Below are 21,817 nucleotides of genomic sequence, written 5' to 3' on the forward strand. Positions count from 1 at the left end.
GTATAAATCAAGAACCATAACAGTGACTTGTCCGGCATCACAAAAGTGGAAACAGGGAGTAACATGCTAAGTTAAACTAATTACGTTATTCAGCATGTGTTGCTGAACATGGGTACATTTTACATTTATGGCATTTGGGAGACACCGTTATCCAGAGTGACTTACATGTATTTCATTTGTACAACTGAACAGTTGAAGGTTAAGGGCCTTGCTTAGATTTGTACAGCAGTGGCACCTTAGCGGTGCTGAGATTTGAACTCGCAACCTTCTAATCAGTAGGCCAACGGCTTAACAACTGCCCATTGCCGGACCTTTTGGATCACTCTTGTATTAGAAAAGAGCGTTTACACTTCACTAATCATGCTGAAATCTGGACAAACTCTTTCTAAACAAATAACACCAGTGTGTAAATGGCCCAACCATACAGAAACACTAAACTCTAAAACCCTAAACCAACTCCCCTGTATTTTAACATTTAAAGTACGCTTTTTCTTAAAGGATCATATCCCAAGGGAAAGTTGATGAATAATGGAATTCCTGATGTAGGTTTCATAAGGGAGTGTGATCAGTCACTGTGGGTGTACATGAGACTCCCTTTGGCCAAATTCAGAGTATATATATTTTTTTCTTTGCTAATAAGAAATGGAGACAGATGTCCTTTGGAAATAAAACATATGCTTAATCTGTATTTTTCTTTGCTTGAGTTCAGATTTGCTGTGCAGTTATAAATGCCAAAAGCAAAGTAATGATGCAGATGGTTGGGGGGGGTTCCATCTTGGAAGGCAATATAGTATTTGAAGCATTAAATTGCAAAGTGACTAGATAATGAACTTTTGTCTTCTTTTAGGGGGGAAAAAAGTTAATTAACCCTTTGACTGAGCAAGCTTTGTTCATAAAACCAGGTGTTTACTAGTCACCTGAGCTAAGCGTAGGGTAGTACAGCAGGAAAGTTTACCATAGCCAGAGGCCAGCCTTGTCCATGCTGTTCTGGTCACGAGCTACACAAACGAGGGATTCTTTAAAAGTGAACCACGCTTTAATAAGCGCTTCTGTGCTGTCCTGCTCAGCGTGTGTTCTCTTATCAAAGTAGGTGGGGCTGGGGAGGGGGTGTGAACTGTAAGCTGGTACTGTGTGTGTGTGTGTGTGTGTGTGTGTGTGTGTGTGTGTGTGCGAGAGAGAGCGAGCAAGCAAGAGTGTGGATCTGAGACAATGAGGCTGTCAGTGAGATGTTGTGCAGATGTGTGGACTTTGGCGTCTGGGGAAAGGAGGGGGTTTGTGTTAAATAAGAAATAAAGCACTTGGAGGTGTGCTGTACCCCAGTGCAAGGCACAGTTACTGCTGCCATTCTGAAGTTGCCTGTTTTCACAATGTGTAGTTTTATGTAATGTTTTTGTTCCAGTTATACCACAGGAATTTGCCAGCATTTAATGTTGTGAATTCCTGGACACGATAGATTGTGTCCTTGCTTACATTATAGCAGCTGTAACACTTAAAACCGTCTCTTTTATTATGTCTTTTGGAATTAGTTATTGTTACAAAGCACTGACACTGGAGACTTCTTACATAACTGTTAAATAGACGTCTCCTAACAGAAAACTTTTCAATATCAACAAGGATTTCTTAAATAACACACTTTCATAACGTATTAGAACAAGCACATTAATATAAACCTGTAATTTTAAGTACAGAGGAACAAAACATCTCTTATAGAAAATGAATCACCTTCTGACCAATCAGATTCGGGAAATCAACAGCGCTCTGATATAAAGCTGTGCTAAAAATATCATGTTACTGTATTTGAAGACATCTTCAGTATACATAATCTATGTCACAATATATTATTTTGCTGAGGTTCCCCTAAGAAAATGCCAACAAGGGCCACAGTTCTTAAGTTCGAAATAGTTTTAACTGTCCAATCAGTTACTTACAAGGAGTAACAAAACAGTTCTAAAAGCACTGAAACATGACACTGTAGATCACGGGTATTTGACTAAAATTGCGAAGGTCTAGTTACATAAATTTCCTTGCTTCTGGAGAAAGATCCGGAAAAGCAAATAACGTGAGCAAATGACACAAAGTGAGCATTAATGGTTAATGCCATTAAAAAGTAACAAATAGTTTATGGCTGTAAATGTGATGTTTTTTAACGTTTCTTTTTTATTGTCGACTGTACTCTCTGGTCCATTAAGCTGCCTTCAGCTAAATAATTTACATGCATGTGATTGGCTGTAACACTCGATCTGCTACAGAAGCTCAGTTCAATTTTAGAAAATGAGACTCGTTGTACTGCAGCCAACTTTTTTTCAACATGTTTCTCATCTCTGCTGCAGTATTTTTTTTCAAGTACTTGGTTTGGTCTGCTGAGACACTTTGCTGAGTCTGCTGTGCACGCTCCCTGCTCAGAAAAGTGTATGATTATGTAATCATGTCGCAATCATATGGTTATGTTGTTCTCTGGGTGAGTCAGGGCTGTTCTGACAGACGTGCCACAGGATCAGTGTAGGTGGACCATTTATTACAGTTTTGGGAAACGGTGGATTGGCTGTTGGCTTCTGTGGAATTCCTCCTGAATTTGTGTTGTCGGACAAAGCGTGAAGTTTCCTGAGCCTGTTCCAGTTGGTGTGGGAGTTAAGGGGGAGTTTCCGTCACTTGGATCAGAGATTGAGAAACGGAGGGAGAGAAGGATCTGGGGGAGAAAGAAGGAGGGAAGATGAGGAGGAGTTTAAACGGGAGGTGGGTGAAGGAGGGATAAACGTTAAGGATGGACCGAGCTTGTGAGCAGGTTGCAGCAGAGGATGTGGGCAAGTGAGAAGAATGTTTTTGAGGATTTAGTTATTGTCAGTTTTTTTGACGTTAAACTGGTAAGTTATATTTATTTTTATTTTAGTAATCTGAAATTGTATGCTCAGTCATGCTGTCCAGTGATATGAAGAAACAGGTGTGTGTGTGGTGGGTTTTCAATGTTGCTGCCTGAAAAAGTTTTAATTGGAGTGCTTTGAACAGTGTAGATGTGTATCATGAATGATAATGTCCAGTGGCAGTTGCTGAGATACTGTGTGAGAGTGTAGCTCCACTTTCAGCGGTCATCCGAGTTAAACATTAACATCTGAGCCATGCCAGCTGTATCCTGGTGTTAGTGGGATCATTCAGACACAAACCAGGTACTAATTGTGGTTTTAAGATGGTTTAGGATTTATAGGTTATTTATAAATTAATATCTATTACAAAAAGAATGTGAGGAAATAATACCTCCGTTTCCAAAAAAGTCGTCTCTTCTTTTTTTTACATTTTTTTTTCTTTTTTTTTTTTTTTTCTTTTTTCCCCCTCCCCCCAACTAGCACATGAATGCTGTTCACTTTGCTAAGTAGGGAAGGCTGGTCATCTCACTCCCTCCCCGCTGGACATCATTGACCATTTCTCTCTCCTTCTCTTTTGACCTAATAAGTGTCTTTCCGTATCACATGATCGTAGTAGAATCAAGTGCTCATCTCTTGGGACGTCTCCAAAGCCCCAGGGCGGTTTGACCTGGAGGATCGGGTTCCTGCACCTGAATCTGATAGCAGAAAGATGAGGACGAGTCAGGCTAGGGGGTAGGTATGAGAGTCATTCTCGGTTTCATATAAGTGGGTTGGAGTGATTGGAGTTCAGACATTAAACCCCCAATTAGTCCCTCAGTGTATTCCTGTTATTTGACTGTAGAATTTATTTAAACTACAATAGCGTTAATATAGGCAACCTGATGTTTAGTGTAGCTTCCCTGATGCATTAAAGTGAATCAGGTTTGTTAATTGATTGACAATTTACTTATCTATGCTGTGGTGGTTGACCATAGGGTTGGGTGATGTACCGAAATTATGATACGAAGATGCTTGAAGACATTCCTTTATATTTAGGTTTGCTAACAAACTGCTAGCTATTTAAAAAAGGGAGTTTTAATGTCTACAAAAAATAAACAGCTTGAAAAGAGAAACATAACAATTTTAAAGATTTGGTATGTACAAAATGTTAATACAAAATCCACTGAATTATTGTAATTAAACATTTTTATATATATATATATATATATATATATATATATATATATATATATATATATATATATATAATATATATACACACACAGGTGCAGCTCATATTTAGATTTTAGATTCAAGTGGAGCTTTCATATATTCTAGATTCGTTACACATAAAGTGAAATATTTCAAGCCTTCTTTCTTTTTTTTTCTTTTTTTTTTTTTAATCTTGATGCTTACAGCTTGTGGAAATCAAAAATCCAGTATCTCAAAATATTAGAAAAAAGATTTTATAATACAGAAATTTTGATCCGAGAAGAGCTGTAATCAGCTAATTAATTCAAAACACCTGCAAAGGTTTCCTGAACCTTTGATCTCTGTCTGGTTCAGTACACACAACCACAATCATGGGGAAGATAAGAGTAAATTTTGCATTTCATTTGGAAATCACAGTGAGGCACAGAGTCCAAGTTGCTTGAAGTCCAGTGTGAAGTTTCCACAGTCAGTGATGATTTGGGGGGCCAAGTCATCCGCTGGTGTCGGTCCACTGTGTTTTCTCAGGTCGAGAGTCAATGCAGCGTCTACCAGAAGATTTTAGAGCACTTCATGCTTCCATCTGCTGACAAGCTTTATGGAGATGCTGATTTCCTTTTCCAGCAGGACTTGGCACCTGCCCACAGTGACCAAACTACTAGTAATTGGTTTGCTGACCATGGTATTACTGTGCTTAATTGGCCAGCCAACTTGCCTGACCTGAACCTCATAGAGAACCTATGAGAGACACCAGACCCAACAATACAGACGAGCTGAAGGCCACTATGAACGCAACCTGGGCTTCCATAACACCTCTGCAGTGCCACAGGCTGATCGCCTCCATGCCACGCTGCATTGATGCAGTAATTCGTGCAAAAGGAGCCCCGACCCGAAGTATTGAGTGCATAAATTGACATACTTTTCAGAAGGTCAACATTTCTGTATTATAAATTCTTTATTCTAACATTTTTAGTTACTGGAGTTTTGATTTCCATGAGCTATAAGCCATACTCCTCAAGATTAAAACAAAAAAAAAAAAGTTTCACACACTGAATTAAATTAACATTGCCTTAACACTGTGTCTTTTCATTCTAGGGAAGGTCGAGCAAGTTTAAAATGCAGATGTTATTTTCATCTTAGACAGCCACGTGAATAAACAGTGTCTAATGTTGTTCCTATAGTCTTTTCCACACCGAAATGACCAAATCCAGACATTCTTGTGGCGTTCAAGACAGCTGGAATCAGAACTAACGAAGCCTAAATGTTAGCATAAGAAGGAGTTTGGTTGTCTCATCCATTCCTTTCGAGCTATACCACCACATGGAGGTTTTTGAGGTTTTTTAAACGTATGTTTTAACTGCAGCTTGTGGCTCTGATGTCATGATGGAGCTATCCTGTCTCTTACTACTTCAGCAGAGATTCTGCAGCCATTTTTAATGTTTCTACACGCCCCCATGTTAATAATGCCTTAACTGAAAAGGCTTGATTCTTTAGTAGATCAGATTACTAACGCTGACTCAATGTACACAAAGCCTGTTTTGTTTGGCGATAACGCTCTTCAGAACCATGGGGTGGGTTGGGGTGAGATGGGGTGTTGAATAGGATCTAGAAATCTGGCACTGGGGGAGACGAGCAATGGTGTCAAAAGAAGTAGGAGAACCCTACCCCCTTCCCCAGGCTCAAAGATGCATCAAAATCCACACCAACCATTATTGTGGCAAGATCACAAAGAAGGTATGTATCCACAGATTGCAGAATAAAGTTGTCCACATCCAGTGCTTTGGGCCATGAGTAGTTTGTAAGACATTAAGTTGGCCAACATGCTGATAACATGTCACACGATGGATCCCAACCATCATCTAACTCATTATAACCAACGCTTTGGATGATATCTTGGCTGTTATATCGGATGGAAAGAATTTTCCTCCTATAAGACTGGGAGGCAATGAAGAAACTTTCTGAAGTCTCAGAAGCAGGTTTGAATTCCACTCATTGGAGTCATTGCTTTTGATTCAACTGATTCAGGGCTTGATAATTAGATGATGAATTGATTTATGTCTTGCCACGGGTGTTTTTTCAGCATGGTGCCAAATGTCATTCCTGCTATACACTGGGATTTGTTAAACTGGATTCATTCATTGTAGATGCCATAAAGTGATGCATATGCACATAGGTCAGGCAGATTTTGTAAAATCATTACCATCAAAGGCAGATGAGGTAACATGAAACTATTCATTGACTGATCTTTTGTAAAAGTCCTCTCAGAAGGCAGGTCAGAGGGGGAATGACCTTGGAACACAACATGTGGTGAGAAGGAGAGTGGTCACAAGAACACCATTATGAGCGGGGGTTTAGGAGTCTAGGCATTGGGGCAGCAATGTCGCGACCATGCTGAGTTCCCTGACGAGCTCTTTTTAGGATTGTACGAGTGTGATTTGGGTGTTAAACAGGGGTGTTGTCTCGATGAGGCAAGCTCCCCACCAGTTCTTGTCTCAAGAGCTCTGAAGCACTCTGGAGAGCATTGCGTTTTATTTTGGCTTGGTGGCTGAGAACATTTTAATAATGTAAACTTTTAGAGCTTTCATTATCTCTCAATGTACTTTTTGTTTGTTTCTTTAGTGACTGGTTGAATTCTGACTTCAGTCTTAGCATTTAACAACTCAGACACACCAAATAATCCAACGATATTGCTCCTTTCCAGGGCCATAAAAATGAGTCAAGTCTCTGGGGGGGGAAAAAAACCTTAACGAGGATTGCTCACGTTCTGTCTGTTTATTAGAGCAGATGGGGCTGCATTACTGGAGGAATTTCACACCAAATATGAATATATGAATCTAGCACCAGGTTGTTTGTTTTTTTTTTTCTTTCCTCCTGGAAGGCGACGGCTGCTCAGAGTGTTCTCTCACATCCCTCAAGCTCAGATGGTGCGGTGAAGACTCAGAGCGCACCGGCAGACCACAGTGCCCTCACTGAACCCAGTGAGCGCTTTCAGCACTCGTGCAGATTGAAGAGCTTTTATATCACATGAGCATTCACAGTTTCCCTACAGACTGAGGGTGGAGAGGATCTGCTTATGCATATATGGATCTGAATTTCATCAAGAATTTCTTTACATTTAAGTTTCATGTAGTTTGACTGTGGTGGGTTTTTTTTTTTTTTTTTTTTTAAAGTTTGTTTTATTAAAGGTTATTTGAGGTTTGAATGATTTTTCTTTCTCCCTTCTAAGGCAATTAGAATGCAGAAGGGTGAGTAAATGTTAAGAGAGCACTGAGCTGACTGTAGACATGCCTTGACATCAGAAGGGAAGATGCCCTTTGCAGATTGACATGCCATGCCCTAGAGGCTTGTCAGTTGAAGTGTTTGGTGGAGTGGTGTTGTGTTTCCTTCAGCAGCTCATTAGTGGTGTTTGTGGGTGGTTGGACAAGGACACCATGCTGTAGTCACAGGATAGTGTAGTTTTGTTACATCAGTTTTGTATAATAATATGTACTGTTTAAATGTGTTTATAGGATTACAATTTCATTTATTCACTTGGCAGGTGCTTTTATCCAAAGTGACTTACAAACTGATCTGAGAAATTAAGGGCTCTGTTCAAAAGTCCAACATTGGCAACTTGGTGGTCGCCTTATGCTAAACTTTCCAGTCAATCCGAGCTGATTTTCTATGCAGGGAGACATTTTAAATATTGTCGCAAGTTCCCTCAGAGCACAGTGGTGTTCCATTTACAGCATGCATAGCCCTTGTTGTTATTGTGACCGGTCTTTTGTTTTCACTTCCTGGTTCTGTCTCCGCCCCTGTTTTGTCATTGGTTGGTTTCCCCACTGTGTTAATATATTTTCATTTCTAGCCTTTGATTGATTACTTTGCCTGTTAATCCCTCTTGTCTTTGTTTCTTGGTGAAGTTTCATTGCACGTGTATGTTTGTTAGTAAGCCTTTTTCTCCCTTGTGTTCCCTGTGTTTCACTTGCACTCCTATTATTATGGATTTTTCCTTTTTTGTTGTTGTTGCATGTATTGCCTGGTTATGCATGTTGCATCTGCAGAGCACACATTAAACTTGTGAAAATTCATTTCTGTGAGATGAACTCAAAATAATGCCATTCTCTATGTTTTAATAATGGTATTGTTTAGCTAAACGATGCCAAAGTGATCAAAGGTTTCTTAAAATGACTCAATATCACTGTGGCAAAGTTGGCTTTCATCTTGGAATTTTGCCACAGGTTCACACTTGTTTGAAAGCTGCTTCCTGCTTGTTTGAAACGTGTCCAACTCCTGGGTGCAATGCTAAAGATTTTTATCCAGCGCTAATATGAAATAGGGCTAATCTGAAAGTGGCACAGGAAGATCTCTGTGTGGTGTTTATATACTCTTTCTTCATTCTTAACACTATAAATCCAACCTGCATGGTCTCTCATACACGGTACATTGTCGCACAGTTCCAGTAATTGGAAGCAAAGGGACCTTATACACCTGGCTCAGGCGTGTCAGTAATTTGTGATTTCTATTTGCTGAAAACAAGTACTTAAAAAAAAAAAAAAATGCACCAATGCATTCATTTGGCATGTTTTTTTTTTTCTTTCAGGGATTGTGATGAACTGTTTTAGCTGAATCTGTTTAATAAGCAAAGAAAGACTGTTTGCATTTTTTTTTTTTTTAATTAAGGGAGGTTAGCTTTAGGAGTTAACCAAGCCAAAACAATAAACAAATTCACAACTCACTCTGAGGATGAGTAAATCAACTATGCATAAACAAAGAGAAACAGCAATACATTAAATTAAATACCTTCCTAACCAACAAACAATAGAAAGAAAAGGAGACCAAAAGGACATATCCCACTACTCACCTTTACTGTGTAGTCATTATACATACACAATGTGCACATGTACAAGATAGGGATAGTCATCAAATAGGCTAATTTAATTCAGTGCTATGACGCACTTCCTTTTTGAAATAGTGCGGCTCTCTTGTTTCCGGCAGAGTTATACAATGAGAGACAATTTGTCATTCAGGTTTCTCTGACCATGTTTCCTGTATTTATCTTAGGTATGTCTATGGACTATATATAAAATTGGTATTTTCTTACCTTCATTAGTTATGTATGTATGAGGAAGTATATAGGTTGGAACCTTGCTTGTAGGGGCTTTTCAAATGTTCTTACATATCTGATGAACGTTATTGAGACAGAGCGCTTGCAGACCGTAAAATACTGCCATTGCAATGTTCAGTGAATGAACTGGAAAAAGAACACCACTGAGCACAGAAATGGAAAACAGTCAAGGATGTACACTGGAGTCTCACTCTGGCTTCAGTGGATAATCTCACCTGGATACTGTACCTGGGACTTATACTTAGGAACTGCTGGTGTAATCATAAAGACTGCCCTGTGCTTAGCAAAGGACTCTTATTCACAATCTGCTCATGCTGAACATCCTTTCAGCATACTGTTTGGATTTATAGTACACGATTGTAGAAGAGGAACATGGACAAGTTCCCTTTTTGAGTCTGGTTCCACTCAATGTTTTATCCTCATTTTCTCATTCGTCGTCTGAGGGAGTTTTTCCTTGTCCCTGTTGCCTCTGGCTTGTTCATTATGGATCTAAATCGAAATCCAGATATATGTAAAGCTGGTTGGTGAAGAAATACAAACACGCACACCTATAACCATGGTACATAAATCTTGTGTAACAGGGTGCGCTTAAAATAAGATAAAGGTAAAAATGATTGTTTACGTCAGCAAACCAAATTAGGTTTGTATTGTTTGGTATGTGTCTGTGAGCTCAGACAAAACATGTTGCGTATCATTCCATAACAGAAAAGTGTACAAAAAAAAAGATACCAGTCTGTACACGATATTATTGCTTTGTGCACAGCAGCCACTCAAGACTTGGCGAGCCCACAGGAAGAACTAAGGGACAATGGATGCTAATTAGAGGCAGTAGTGAGGAGGCTCTTGACATGGCCTTCTCTAATCAGGCCTGAGGGAATGAGTTTCATGATGGAGCGCAAAAGGGTGGGGGTGGGGGGGGGGGTGTCTATGGAGTTGATGACCTGGCCCTGGCCTGCGGTTGAGGTATGGAGGGAAGAAAGTGCGGTTGAGGTATGGAGGGAAGAAAGCCAATCAGGAATGTTTCTCTCTCTCTCTCTCTCTCTCTCTCTCTCTCTCTCTCTCTCTCTCTCTCAAAGACAGTAGCTTGCAAATGAATCATCACAGCAGACTCCGTCATTTGTGATGTCATTTTTAAATTTGGGATACACTACTGATATTGGAGCTCTGACTGACAGATGATCCGATAACAGCATTCTCACAGTAACCAAGTCGAGACTCAACAAGTTGAGCTATGCAAAACATTCCCATCATGACACTTACATGCTTTAATCTTCCTGCACAAGAACTGTCATGTCAGTCAATGTCATATGTTTACGGCATGAAATACACCAGTGAGTTAGATCAGAAAATATGATATGTCAAATATGCCAAGGATTGTACTTTGAACTTTCATCATCAATACCATGAATAATACAGTATAAACAATGCAAACAACTATTTGCTTTTTTAAATGACCTAGATTTCTGGCATTTAATGGCGGTGTTTTGTTGAATAAGCTCTCCATAAATTGTTCACCCTTTATAAGATTTACTTTGAAGTCATTTCGTATCTAAGTATTGGTGCACTCTCTTGTCCATCAGATTCAGAATGCTGATGACCCGATGGATGCCCCGGAAGATCTGAGCCCACAGAGAGCAATTGTCGAAGCTCTCCCTCACCCTACACCTCCTACCTACAAATCAGAGTAGATCCCTCCTTCCTCATCAGTGACCCTTGCCTCTGGGAAGTATGCCTGGATGGAGGTCCCAATGTCATCTTGTGCTGCTCAATCTGCTATCCTGTGGCCTGGAGATCTGTGTGGCAGGTGGCATCACCTATGTGCCACCACTGCTACTGGAGTCTGGCATAGAGGAGAAGTACATGACCATGGTGCTAGGTAAGATTTCTTCCACACCCCTAAGGATTTGCTTCACCAAAATGGCTTGACCTGGAGGGAAGTCAGTAAAACATTCAAATCATGCACAATATTTTTCCAATATTTTAGTGTGACCTCCCATTTTTGTTTCCAGTTATACAGTAAATCGCCACAAACTGTAATCTGTCCTCTGTGACATAACACGAATATATCCACTAGTTTCCACTGCAGGGATGTCAAGTAGTCGTGGAGGTGGAAAGAATAGCAAGGGAGATGGTAAAGAAAGCAGGTTACATGTGCTTGGTTAAAATATTTATTTTCACATCACTTTTATGGTTCGGTGTAGAGGTATGCTTAGGACAGTTTTGTCTAAATTCCGACCAATCCCGCCTGCTCTCAGTTATTTTTTTTTTTTTGTTCTTTAAAGCTAAATAAAAATGAAATCATTGCATTGTGGCAGAGTGAATTCCAGCAATGCATGAAAGAGTGCACTCGGTGCCAGTGGACTAGTTGAGAGACAACAGCACCTGCCCACTCTAAGAGGCCAATCCAGACTAATTTTTAGATGCTCCTAAGGCCGGAGTTGAACATGGCAGCCATTATCAGCCTGGAAAAATACCTCCCAGATGCTGCTGTAAACATCACATCTGTTATCAAAGGAAGGACCGACACTGAGATATAATGAGGGCTCTGTAGATGGACATGAGCTTCCTTGCTGCACACTCTCCGTTCCAGTGAATAAGCTGAGCCTCCATATCGTCCACACAAGTGCATTTGAAGAACTGGTGCATCTTTAAATAGTCTAATATGATAAACAGATGTATTATTTTGCACTTTTATTCCACTGATTTATTTACTTTTGTTTGATAGTGTTGTAGCCTGAAAAAGCATTAAACATGGAATTTGTAGCCTTTGTATGGCTGTTCATTGAGGTGTGGTCTGATGTGTTCTTTGCTGTTAGCATTCATTAGGATAGTAAGACGTCCCATATATGTCTGGTATGACTGTGGCTGTGTGGTTTGGCTTTAGAAGTCCAGTCTGGCTGTGATTATTTGTTCTAGTTAGAGCAGTAAAGGTTATGGGGTCACAGATATATGGACTGAAGAGAGAAATTTTGCTCAGACAATTAAGTTCAGCAGATTTGTTTCTGCTTTTCCACTGATGCATAATCAATTATTATTATTTCCTTTGAGTGAGATTGATGATGTTCTTTGATTCCTCTGGCTGGTTTTCTTGGCACTTTTTCTATTAATTTCTGATGTATCTCTAAGCAGGAGGGATAATTGAATAGGGACTTTTTGCCAAAAAATGTTAATGGGTTTGCACTACCATATGCCATGTATCAAGTTTTCAGTAAAAACTTCAGTCCATGAGGCCCATTTTAAACATTTTTTGCTCAGTATAGAGTATTATGTGTATTGTATAAGATGTAGATTGATTGTATTAGTCATGAAGAAAGTGTTCTTAAAGAGTCAGCATTGGGAGTTCAGAAATCTTAGTCAGCATCCATCTGAGAGATCCCGTTCCCGTGCGATATCTCGGCTTGTATCCAGCAAATTAACTGATTTGATTTTGGAATTGATACAAACATGGCCAAGCTAACAGCAAGGTAAAATGTCAATGTTTTTTTTTCTTCAGTAGCTTACTTCCTAGCAAGAAGAACTAGACTTGTTGACAGTGGAGGCATCCGTATAGACACATATTATATATTTATTTATTTTATATATATATATATATATATATATATATATATATATATATATATATATATATATATATATATATATATATATATATATATATATATATATATGTATATGTATATATGTATTTGATGCTATGGATTTCATAGGACATCTTAGACAATGAATGCATTTATTTGACAAGGACATTTTGATAAAATCTGATCTTGATAAGGAAGGTCAAATGTATTTTCCAGAGGTGCCAATATTTCTAACAAGAGAATCCTATCAAGCAGAGAGGGAAAAAAATAAGTGCATTTCACTTAAAGTCAGAAAGAGGTGAAAGCAAGTGTGACTTTCATGTCCCGTGTCCTTTTTTAGCTTTAGCTGAAAAAGCTGAAAAGCATTTTCAGGCGTCTTCTATATTGCTCTATCAAGGAGTTAGAAAGCATAAATCCTATAGCTAAACTGTAGATGTCATCACCTCTGCTAGATTTTTGAGCACATTTTTGATGGATCTAAATTGTAGGTATTCAAGAAGCTGGTTATTCCCAATGCCAAGATTCTGGTTTAGATGCAAGAAAATGTGTTGTATAGGTACAAGTGTTTAACATTTGTAATGCCTTCTTCTACCCATATGCAGAAGTTATGTTTTTGGTAATTATGAAATTATATGGTCAGTTAATAATGTGCACCTGACCTTGAACCCACAGGGGTCAGTTGGAGAGGAGTGGAGTAACGATATATGCTGAGAACATGTACAATGTGCACAACCCCCCCGCCCCCCCTCATCAACAGCTGCAGAGCAAGAGAGAAAGAGCCTTTGTGTGCAATCCTACCCAAGCACTGTGTATTTGATAAACTCACAATGGCAAAAGAATGCAAAACACTCCAGAATAAACACAGCATCTGTAGTGGAACAGAATGAACACACTATATATATATATATATATATATATATATATATATATATATAAGTTAACAGTTTAAAATGGTTCATCATCAAGCTCCAAAGTACTTGCTCGCCATTTTTGTCATTGCTCAGCAGCTTGGAGGTGCTTTTTAATTCCTCTTTGTGATTGGTGTTCTATTCTCCTACATTGCTGTCAGTGTCTCACAGCTGGTGTCTTTCTGCCCAAAAGTAATGGCTCCTGCCCCCCTCTGGGGTTTTGTGTGAGCATCTCCCTAATGCTGTTGAACGTTTGTGTGACCGAAACACTGCAGTATTGTTTCTGTGTGTGTGTGTGAGAGAGAGAGAGAGAGAGAGAGCGAGAGAGCGAGCGAGCGCGTGTGAGTTTATACTTGTGTTATTTGGACCCTTCTCATGAAAAAGGTCCAAACAACACTTGTGTGAGAAATATGTGAGCACCCCGTTGTGATTCATTGAGATTTAAATGCCAGCTGAACTGCATGTAAGTGTTCACTTTGAGAATGCTTTCAAACTCAACAACCTTTTGCTTTTGCTGACTTTGGCAGTCACTTAAAGGTGCAGTAAGCAATGTTAGCAGTTCTAGCTCTTCTAACCTGTCTCCAAAACCCTTTAATGCAAACACGGGCACTTGCACAATGCCGTCATAAGAACAGACGAAAGCATAAGCTTTCTAAGTAACTAAGCAATGAATCTGCTGATTCATTTTGTGGGCATAACTTGATGTGAAACTTTGTGGTTAGATAAAAATTTAGCAAACACAACAGCATAATTGTCTTTCCTCTTTTCCCTTGCTGCTCAGAGCACCGCTAGCTAATCATTAGCATCAGTGAACTTGTCTATACTGAAGAGGCCATTTAGTATTTCAGTCCTAACGGTCAGCTGCCCCATGATGTTGCACGAGTATTCCATTTGAATATACGAGGTGCATACCAAATCGCACGCTTATGAACTATTCTATGCCGTTTTGCAGTATCAATAATGTGATTAGTCTGTTCACACTGAAAAACCCCCAAAAAACAAAGTGCACTTTAAGTTCCCAGATGATGCACTCATTCAACCAAAAATAAGCAAAGTGTGAAATGATGGACACTTCATGCACTCAACGGTTGCAGCTTTCCTTATGTAGTGCATGGGGAGGGGCTATATCAGGCTTACTATGTTGATTTTAAATTGTGCAAGCAAAAATCGTCTGCGAAGACTATAAGCCTCCTCTTGACGGTGACTGAGGTCTTAAGGAAACATAAAAGGAAACATAAACAGCAAAATGTAGCTGTTCATTTTTATCTGTTTGACTATTTTGCTAATGCTAGCGCCATCGCATTACATGTGTTTGATGTAATTTGTCCTCAATCTGGAAACAGCATATACATTCTGGGTAGTACAATACCGAAAGTGTGCTGTTTGAGATGATGCTACCCTTCTAAAATTCATACGCTAAATGGCAGAGTGTATAGAGTGCATAGTATAAGTGTATAGTGTGTGTGGTATGTCATTTGGGAAAAAAACTATGGTGTCTGGCTTCCCATGTCTTCATGGAAGCATGTGTTTATACTAGATTTGAAGTTGTTGTACAACATTTAAGAACTAATTAGTGGGTGGAAAATGGTAACAAATGAATTGGGCATCAATGGGGACTTAATTCAGGACCCTTGTCTGTGTTTACATGATTGTGCAGAAAGTAAAAAATAAAACACTAGGGCCTTGTACTAAAATAACCAACATGGTGTGGTGTACCCCAATGTGAATTGGAGTTACTGTTACCACCCTGAAATTATTTATTAATCACTCATTAATAACATGTTTTATTCCTATTATACCACAACAATATGTCAAGAAATTGGCAAATTCTTGAAGTTAATATGGCAGGCAAATAGGAACTGGGCTCCTAAATGGGCACCAATCGTAATCTCGCCTAGGGTGACAAAATGGCCATAAAAGGCCCTGGATCATTCAACAGCACTGTGGTCTAATACACATTTTTACATTTACATTATGGTATTAGGTAGACGCCCTTATCCACAGGGTGTCTGCAGGTCCTTAAAAAGTCTTAAAATGTCCCAAATTCCTTAATGTAAAAATAAGGCTTTAATTAGCATTAAAAATGTCTTAAATTCACGTTTCAAAGGTCTTTACAAATGCAACCGAACTGACACTGTAAAGATGATTTTTAGATTTTATTTTGGCTCGTTGCTGTTTGAGATGGTAAAGCCATGTGACTGTGTTGCACTCAACGTGTGTGCGGCTCATCAGTGTTTTTAGAGCGTCTCGGTTCACAGTAAACGCCACTCCACACCAACTTCATCTATGTCTGTGCTGTGAGTTTGAGTCGCTTTTAACCTGCGTTTACATACAACACACGCCAGATTCACTTTGGTTTTACGTTAGTGTAATCTCAAACATTTTTGTGGGCAAAGGTTTACAGCATTTCACCTGATTGGTAATAAGAAGTGTATTCAAAAAACTGTTGAGAACTAAAAGGAGGTCTTCCTGTGGGTTTCCACCAAAATAAAAGCCACAAGGTCTAACACACAAGTGAATTAAGTCAGAAATATATTACTCTTGGAAAGTCATGGGAAGGAAGGAAATGCTGAATTTTTTTTCTTTCACTGTTGGATCAAATGTTTATGCAAAAAGGATATTTGCTATAGTCTCCGATCTACCTCTATAGAAGTTCACCTTGCTATAGTTTACTTAAACCCAGAAATGGATGTATATGCATGAACACAATCCATTATAGCTGATGTATTGTGTAGCATGATTGAAGTGACGTGAAGGTCTGAACATTTTTTGGATATGCCTTGAATATGGTATTAACAATTACATTTGAAGTGCTGATACCTGCAAATACCCTGATCCAGAGCGACTTACATTTATCTCATTTACACAACTGAGCATTTGAGGCTTAAGGGCCTTGCTCAAGGGCCCAGCAGTGGCAGCTTACTGACCTTCCGTTTAGTAGTCCAATGTCTTAACCACTGAGCTTCCACTGTCCTGTTTATCTCTGAGAAGATGGCTAAATGTTGGACAATGAATGAGAGACATTCTCATAGCCCTTTAAACTCTCAGAACTATGTTGAAACAGAAGCCAGATACATGTTGTCTTACAGAACTCGCTGACGGATATCCTTTGATAAATTTCTTTAAGGCCAGCATGTTCCCTCGGCTATCCGTTTCCACTACTTACATAGTGATACCCCACTGCAGGAATAACATGCTTTGTCAAGTCCCGCTTCAACACCTTAAAATCAGACATGCATTATCGCTTTGTTTGCGGTGTGTTATTCCAAACCTTTTGTATCCCTGAACATTACTAAACTTACAGGAACTGTTCCAGTTTTTTTTGTTGTTGTTTGTGGGGTGTTTGTTTGTTTTTATTTATTTATTTATTTAATTATATAAATAATAAACAAATTCTGCTTATATTTGGGCCAAAATTTTTTTCATCAGATAATATCAATCAACTGTCCACACACCTCAGTGACCAGAGTTTCATTTACCCAGCCATGTCAGAAACAAATTACAATTTACATTCTAAAATAATAACGACGTTGTTGTTGTTGTTGTTGTTGTTGTTGTTATGTCAGTACCCTTGACTCCCTGTATGATCCCTGAGCCGGTAGGGTTCTGGATCATACAGTATTTCCACAGTGAACTTAATATCTTCCTGAACATCTCCTCAACTCATCATCTGCTGCTGCAGCTAGAAATAGCCCCTGAGAATTTGGACTTGAATCAAATGAAAATTTAGGCCCAGCAAACTGGCTTAGTCATCTTCCTTAATTAGAAAGGAAGTAGAGAGGAGAGGTTTGGCGGAGAATAGCTAATATTCGGTCCTTACACTTTGCTTATGCTTATAGAGGTTGATGCTGTGAACTGGTCAGTAATTAAAATAGTCATTATGGAACACAGTGTGTACATGTTTTGAGTTTTAGATATTGTGCATCCTGCAGGCACTGATCCTCTCTTGGGCCTTGCCTTCATACTTATCAGAATCTATTTTTAGCTTCTTTTTTTTTTATCATATCCTGGGCATAATTTCCTTCCTAATCTTTCCAATACAATGTGTACAAAGCTGTTCTCATCAATGTGTACTGCTATAAAATGAATATAATAGGAGTTTCATTGAATTGTTCATTTCTCTGCAGGTATTGGTCCAGTTCTGGGCCTTGTCTTCATCCCTCTCATTGGTTCAGCCAGTGACCGCTGTAGCAATAGTTATGGACGCCGGCGACCCTTCATTTGGCTACTGTCTCTGGGTGTGCTCATGGCCATGCTCATCATCCCTCATGCTGACGTCCTGGCTGCCCGTCTCAGCTGGGGTGGCAGTGCCCATCCTAACCAGCCCCTCCAGGTGGGCCTGCTCATCTTGGGTGTGGTGCTGCTAGACTTCTGCAGCCAGGTGTGCTTCACACCACTGGAGGCACTTCTCTCAGACCTGTACAGTGGGCGTGATGAGTGCACCCGTGCCTTTGCTACCTTCTCCTTCATGGCAAGTCTGGGTTCATGCTTGGGATACCTCCTGTCCTTGCTCGACTGGAGCTCTGGTCCACTTGCCCAAACCCTGGGTGGCCAAGCCAAGGGACTCTTCACTTTCCTTATTCTAATCTTCGTCTTCTGTGTGCTGGTCACCATGAAGGCATCAGAGGAGGAAGAGGAGACTGATACCTTGGCTAGATGCCTCTCCTTCTGCTATATGCCCCGGAGACGGTTTAAGATCTGCCTCCCAAGGGCAAGTTCGCTAATATGTGTGCTCAGGAGCTGCTGGTCAGTTACACCGGCGATCTTCAGAAGCTACTGCCATGTGCCATATGTTATGAGGCGTCTCTGTGCTGCTCAGCTAAGTAGCTGGATGGCCATTGTGAGCTTCATGCTTTTCTACACGGACTTTGTTGGAGAGGGACTTTACCAAGGAGTGCCCAGTGCGGCACCAGGCACAGTATCCAGGCAGCAATACGATGAAGGTGAGACAGTTTCATCAATTCGTATGTATTTTAAATTCAAATTTGTTTAAGAAAATGTTTAAGAAAAAGTGCTGTGAAAAAAGTGTTTGATTTCTTGTTTTTGTTTACATCTGATGCTAGGTAGTTTTAGATCTTCAAACGAATTATAACATAAAACAAAGGCAACCTGAGTGTAAACACAATACAGTTTTTATTTTTTATTGAAACAAAAAAGGGTTATCGAACACCCATAACCCTTGTGGGAAAACTAAACATAAAATCTGGTTGTGCCACCTTTTAGCAGCAATAACTGCACCCAATTCCTTCTGCTAACAGGGGATCAGTCTTTCTCTTGCTTCTAGGACTAGGACTTACTCTTGTGCTTTGGATCATTGTCTTGCTGCTTAATCCAGTTGCGCTTCAGTTTCAACTTACGGACTGAAGACCGGGCATTCTCCTTTAGGATTTTCTGGTAGAGAGCAGAATTTATGTTTCCCTCAATTATTCCAAGTTACCCAGGCCCTGAAGCAGCAAAGCATCCCCACACCATCACACTTCCACCACCATGCTTGACCTGACATGATGTTCTTTTTGTTGGATTCGTTGTTTGGTTTTATGCCAGATGTAACAGGACCTCTGTCATCCAAACAGTTCCACTTTCGACTCATAACATTCTCCCAAAAGGTTTGAGGTGTGTTTTGGCAAAATTCAGACGCGTCTTAATGATGATCTGGGTTAGCAGTGGTTTTCACCTCGCCACTCTTCCATGGATGCCATTTTTTCCCAGTGTTTTTCTGATAGGAGTTATGAACGGTGACCTTTATTGATGCAAGAGAGGCCCTAGGTCTTTTGATGATGTCCATGGTTGCTGTGCTCTAGGAGGAATTTTGGAGGGCTGGCCACTTCTGTTAAGGTTCACTACTGTGCAGAGTTTTTCCATTTGGAGATAACGGCTCTCACTGTGGTTGTTTGGAGTCCCAGAGCCTTTGAAATAACTTTGTAACCCTTCCCAGACTGATGTATTTCAATCACCTTCTTCCTCATCATTTCTGGAATTTTTTTTTTTTTTTATTTTTATTTTTTTTTTTTTTATAAACTTTGCCATAGTGTGTTACTGGGTAAGACCGTTTTAATCAACTTCCTGCTTTTGAAAAAGTTCTATTTAAGTGTTGATTTGATTGAACAGGGTTTGCAGTAATCAGGCCTGGTTGAGTCTAGTCCAGCTGAACCCCATTATGAATGCAGTTTCATAGATTTGGGGAATTCGTAACTATGGGGGCAACTACATTTTCACACAGGCTCAGTTGGTATTAGGTAGTTATTTACTGAAGCAAAATCATTCATGTCAAAATCATTTAAAAAACTCTATTTTGTGTTTACTCAGGTTGCCTTTACTTTATCTTAAATTGTTGAATTTCTGAAACAATTTAGTGTGGGAGATGCACAAAAACAGAAGAAATCCATGTTCACAGCACAGTATGTAACTGTTAACTCTTATTATTAGTAAACAAAGGCTATTCTTGCTAATCACTGAAGTGGGAGGTAAAGGTAAGGGATGGATGGGGTTGAAAAAATGTGTGCCAGTGTTACTAAACAGAAATGTCCTGCCTCTTCTAATGAGAATTCACAGCCCTTGGCCTCACTCAACCGTCTGTTTTCTGTCAGAAGTAGTCTGCTTTGTGTTTGTCACCCCCCTCAAGTAATCATTTTTCCTCTGGTAATGAGTTTGTTTTGCTGGAGTTGGTGCTGTGCTTCCTGTCTCGTGGCCAGTGTGTCTGGCTCTTCTAAGTGAACTTGAGTTAACCTTCACCCACGGTCAGTGACTATGCTGTGTGAGTCATCCAAACATCCAGATGGACGCACGGCCATGAATCACTGCCTTACTTCAACTAACCAACAGCTCACACACCTTTAAACAAGAGCTTTCCTACTTTACCTAGCATCCCAAATGCACTTTCTCCAACACAGAACATTGACAAGCTTGGTCCACACCTAAGTACTAATAAATGAAGTCTTTTGGGGTCACCTATCAATAGCAACAGCGAACTATATCCAATTTACTAGTTTATTTCTAAGCACAGCTCTTAGACTGGCAAATGGATGCTTTGTTCTGTGAGAGTGTTGGCCTGCTGGACTATGTTTAAATAGAATTTATGGTGTGTAAATACAGCTCAGTCATTTAAAATGGAAATCCAGTGCCTTTTCAAACATGTGCCATGGAAGATTTAAGGTTAGCTTTGTCTGTAATGTTTTGGCGAAGCTATCAGAACTCTCACGATCTTTAAAAAGACAGCCAGCAATACATTTGGAGCCTGGAGACAAGTTAAGCCTGGTCTTACAGAGCCTTTTTCACATCTGCAGAATTTAGAAATGCTGTGTGTTCTGTATATTTCAACTGACAAATTATTCAATTCTGTAATTGTTTCTTTAGCGTCGGCTCTGTATTCTCCGTGCTCGGGAGTAAATTTTTTGTGTTTTCCTGCGTGAATCTTACCTTTTCCCGTATTTCTGACCAATGAATGAGAATTTTATGACTGTTTTCAACTGCACACGTCTCTCAACAAAAGATTTTTTTGTTGTTGTTTTTTTTGTTGTTTTTTTGCTCTTGGTTTATTGAATTATTTGCAATGGGAAACCAAACCAAATAGAGAGTCACCACATATCAATTGAAACAAAGTATCATTTTCTCTGATTTGGACTCAGCAAATGAAGAACAACTGGTTAAGAAAGCAACCTACACTAAATTACTTAGAAAGTGATTTACCCAATAGATAATTTTCTTGTTTACATGTCTGTGATCGTTTTTTTGCCGTGACTCTAGTTTTGCTTTGATGCCACTGCTTTAGAATACTATTGTCTGTCTGGAAATGCGAATGTTTATGACGTTTATGATCTTCCAGAATAATGATTTTACTTTCTGTTTCTCCAGGTATCCGTATGGGCAGTCTGGGGCTGTTCCTGCAGTGTGCTACCTCAACCTTCTTCTCATTAATCATGAACCGGCTGGTGTGTACATTTGGCTCCAGGAAGGTCTTCTTGTTCAGCATGGTATCTTTTACCCTCTCGGCGCTAGTCATCTGCTTGTCCAAGAGTGTGCTGTTGGTCACGGGGATGTCGGCCCTTACCGGCTTTGCTTTTGCCACCTTACAGACTCTGCCGTACACACTTACCTGCCACTACCACCAAGAGAAGGAGGTAGGCTTTTACACTAGGTCTTTCTTATACCCTTTGCTAAATGGAATGGGTAAAACAAGTC

At 39.7% G+C, this 21,817-nt stretch overlaps 1 protein-coding gene across 3 annotated transcripts in view; it reads left to right on the plus strand.

Moving 5' to 3' along the window:
- The window catches only part of LOC108269284 (solute carrier family 45 member 3), a 37,770-nt gene that overhangs the window by 14,003 nt on the left and 1,950 nt on the right, over positions 1-21,817 (plus strand). Inside the window, exons 1-5 of one of the 3 annotated variants that reach the window (XM_017475058.3) lie at positions 2,476-2,861; positions 3,472-3,590; positions 10,734-11,029; positions 17,767-18,582; positions 21,491-21,756. In XM_017475058.3, coding sequence (XP_017330547.1) covers positions 10,882-11,029; positions 17,767-18,582; positions 21,491-21,756 — 1,230 coding nt within the window. In that variant the 5' untranslated portion in view covers positions 2,476-2,861; positions 3,472-3,590; positions 10,734-10,881. Of the gene's footprint in view, positions 1-2,475; positions 2,862-3,471; positions 3,591-10,733; positions 11,030-17,766; positions 18,583-21,490; positions 21,757-21,817 lie in introns of those variants that run through there. The other 2 variants (XM_017475057.3, XM_017475056.3) reach the window with 2 other exon arrangements.

Source organism: Ictalurus punctatus, chromosome 8, assembly GCF_001660625.3.
Source record: "Ictalurus punctatus breed USDA103 chromosome 8, Coco_2.0, whole genome shotgun sequence".
Classification (NCBI taxonomy): domain Eukaryota; kingdom Metazoa; phylum Chordata; class Actinopteri; order Siluriformes; family Ictaluridae; genus Ictalurus; species Ictalurus punctatus.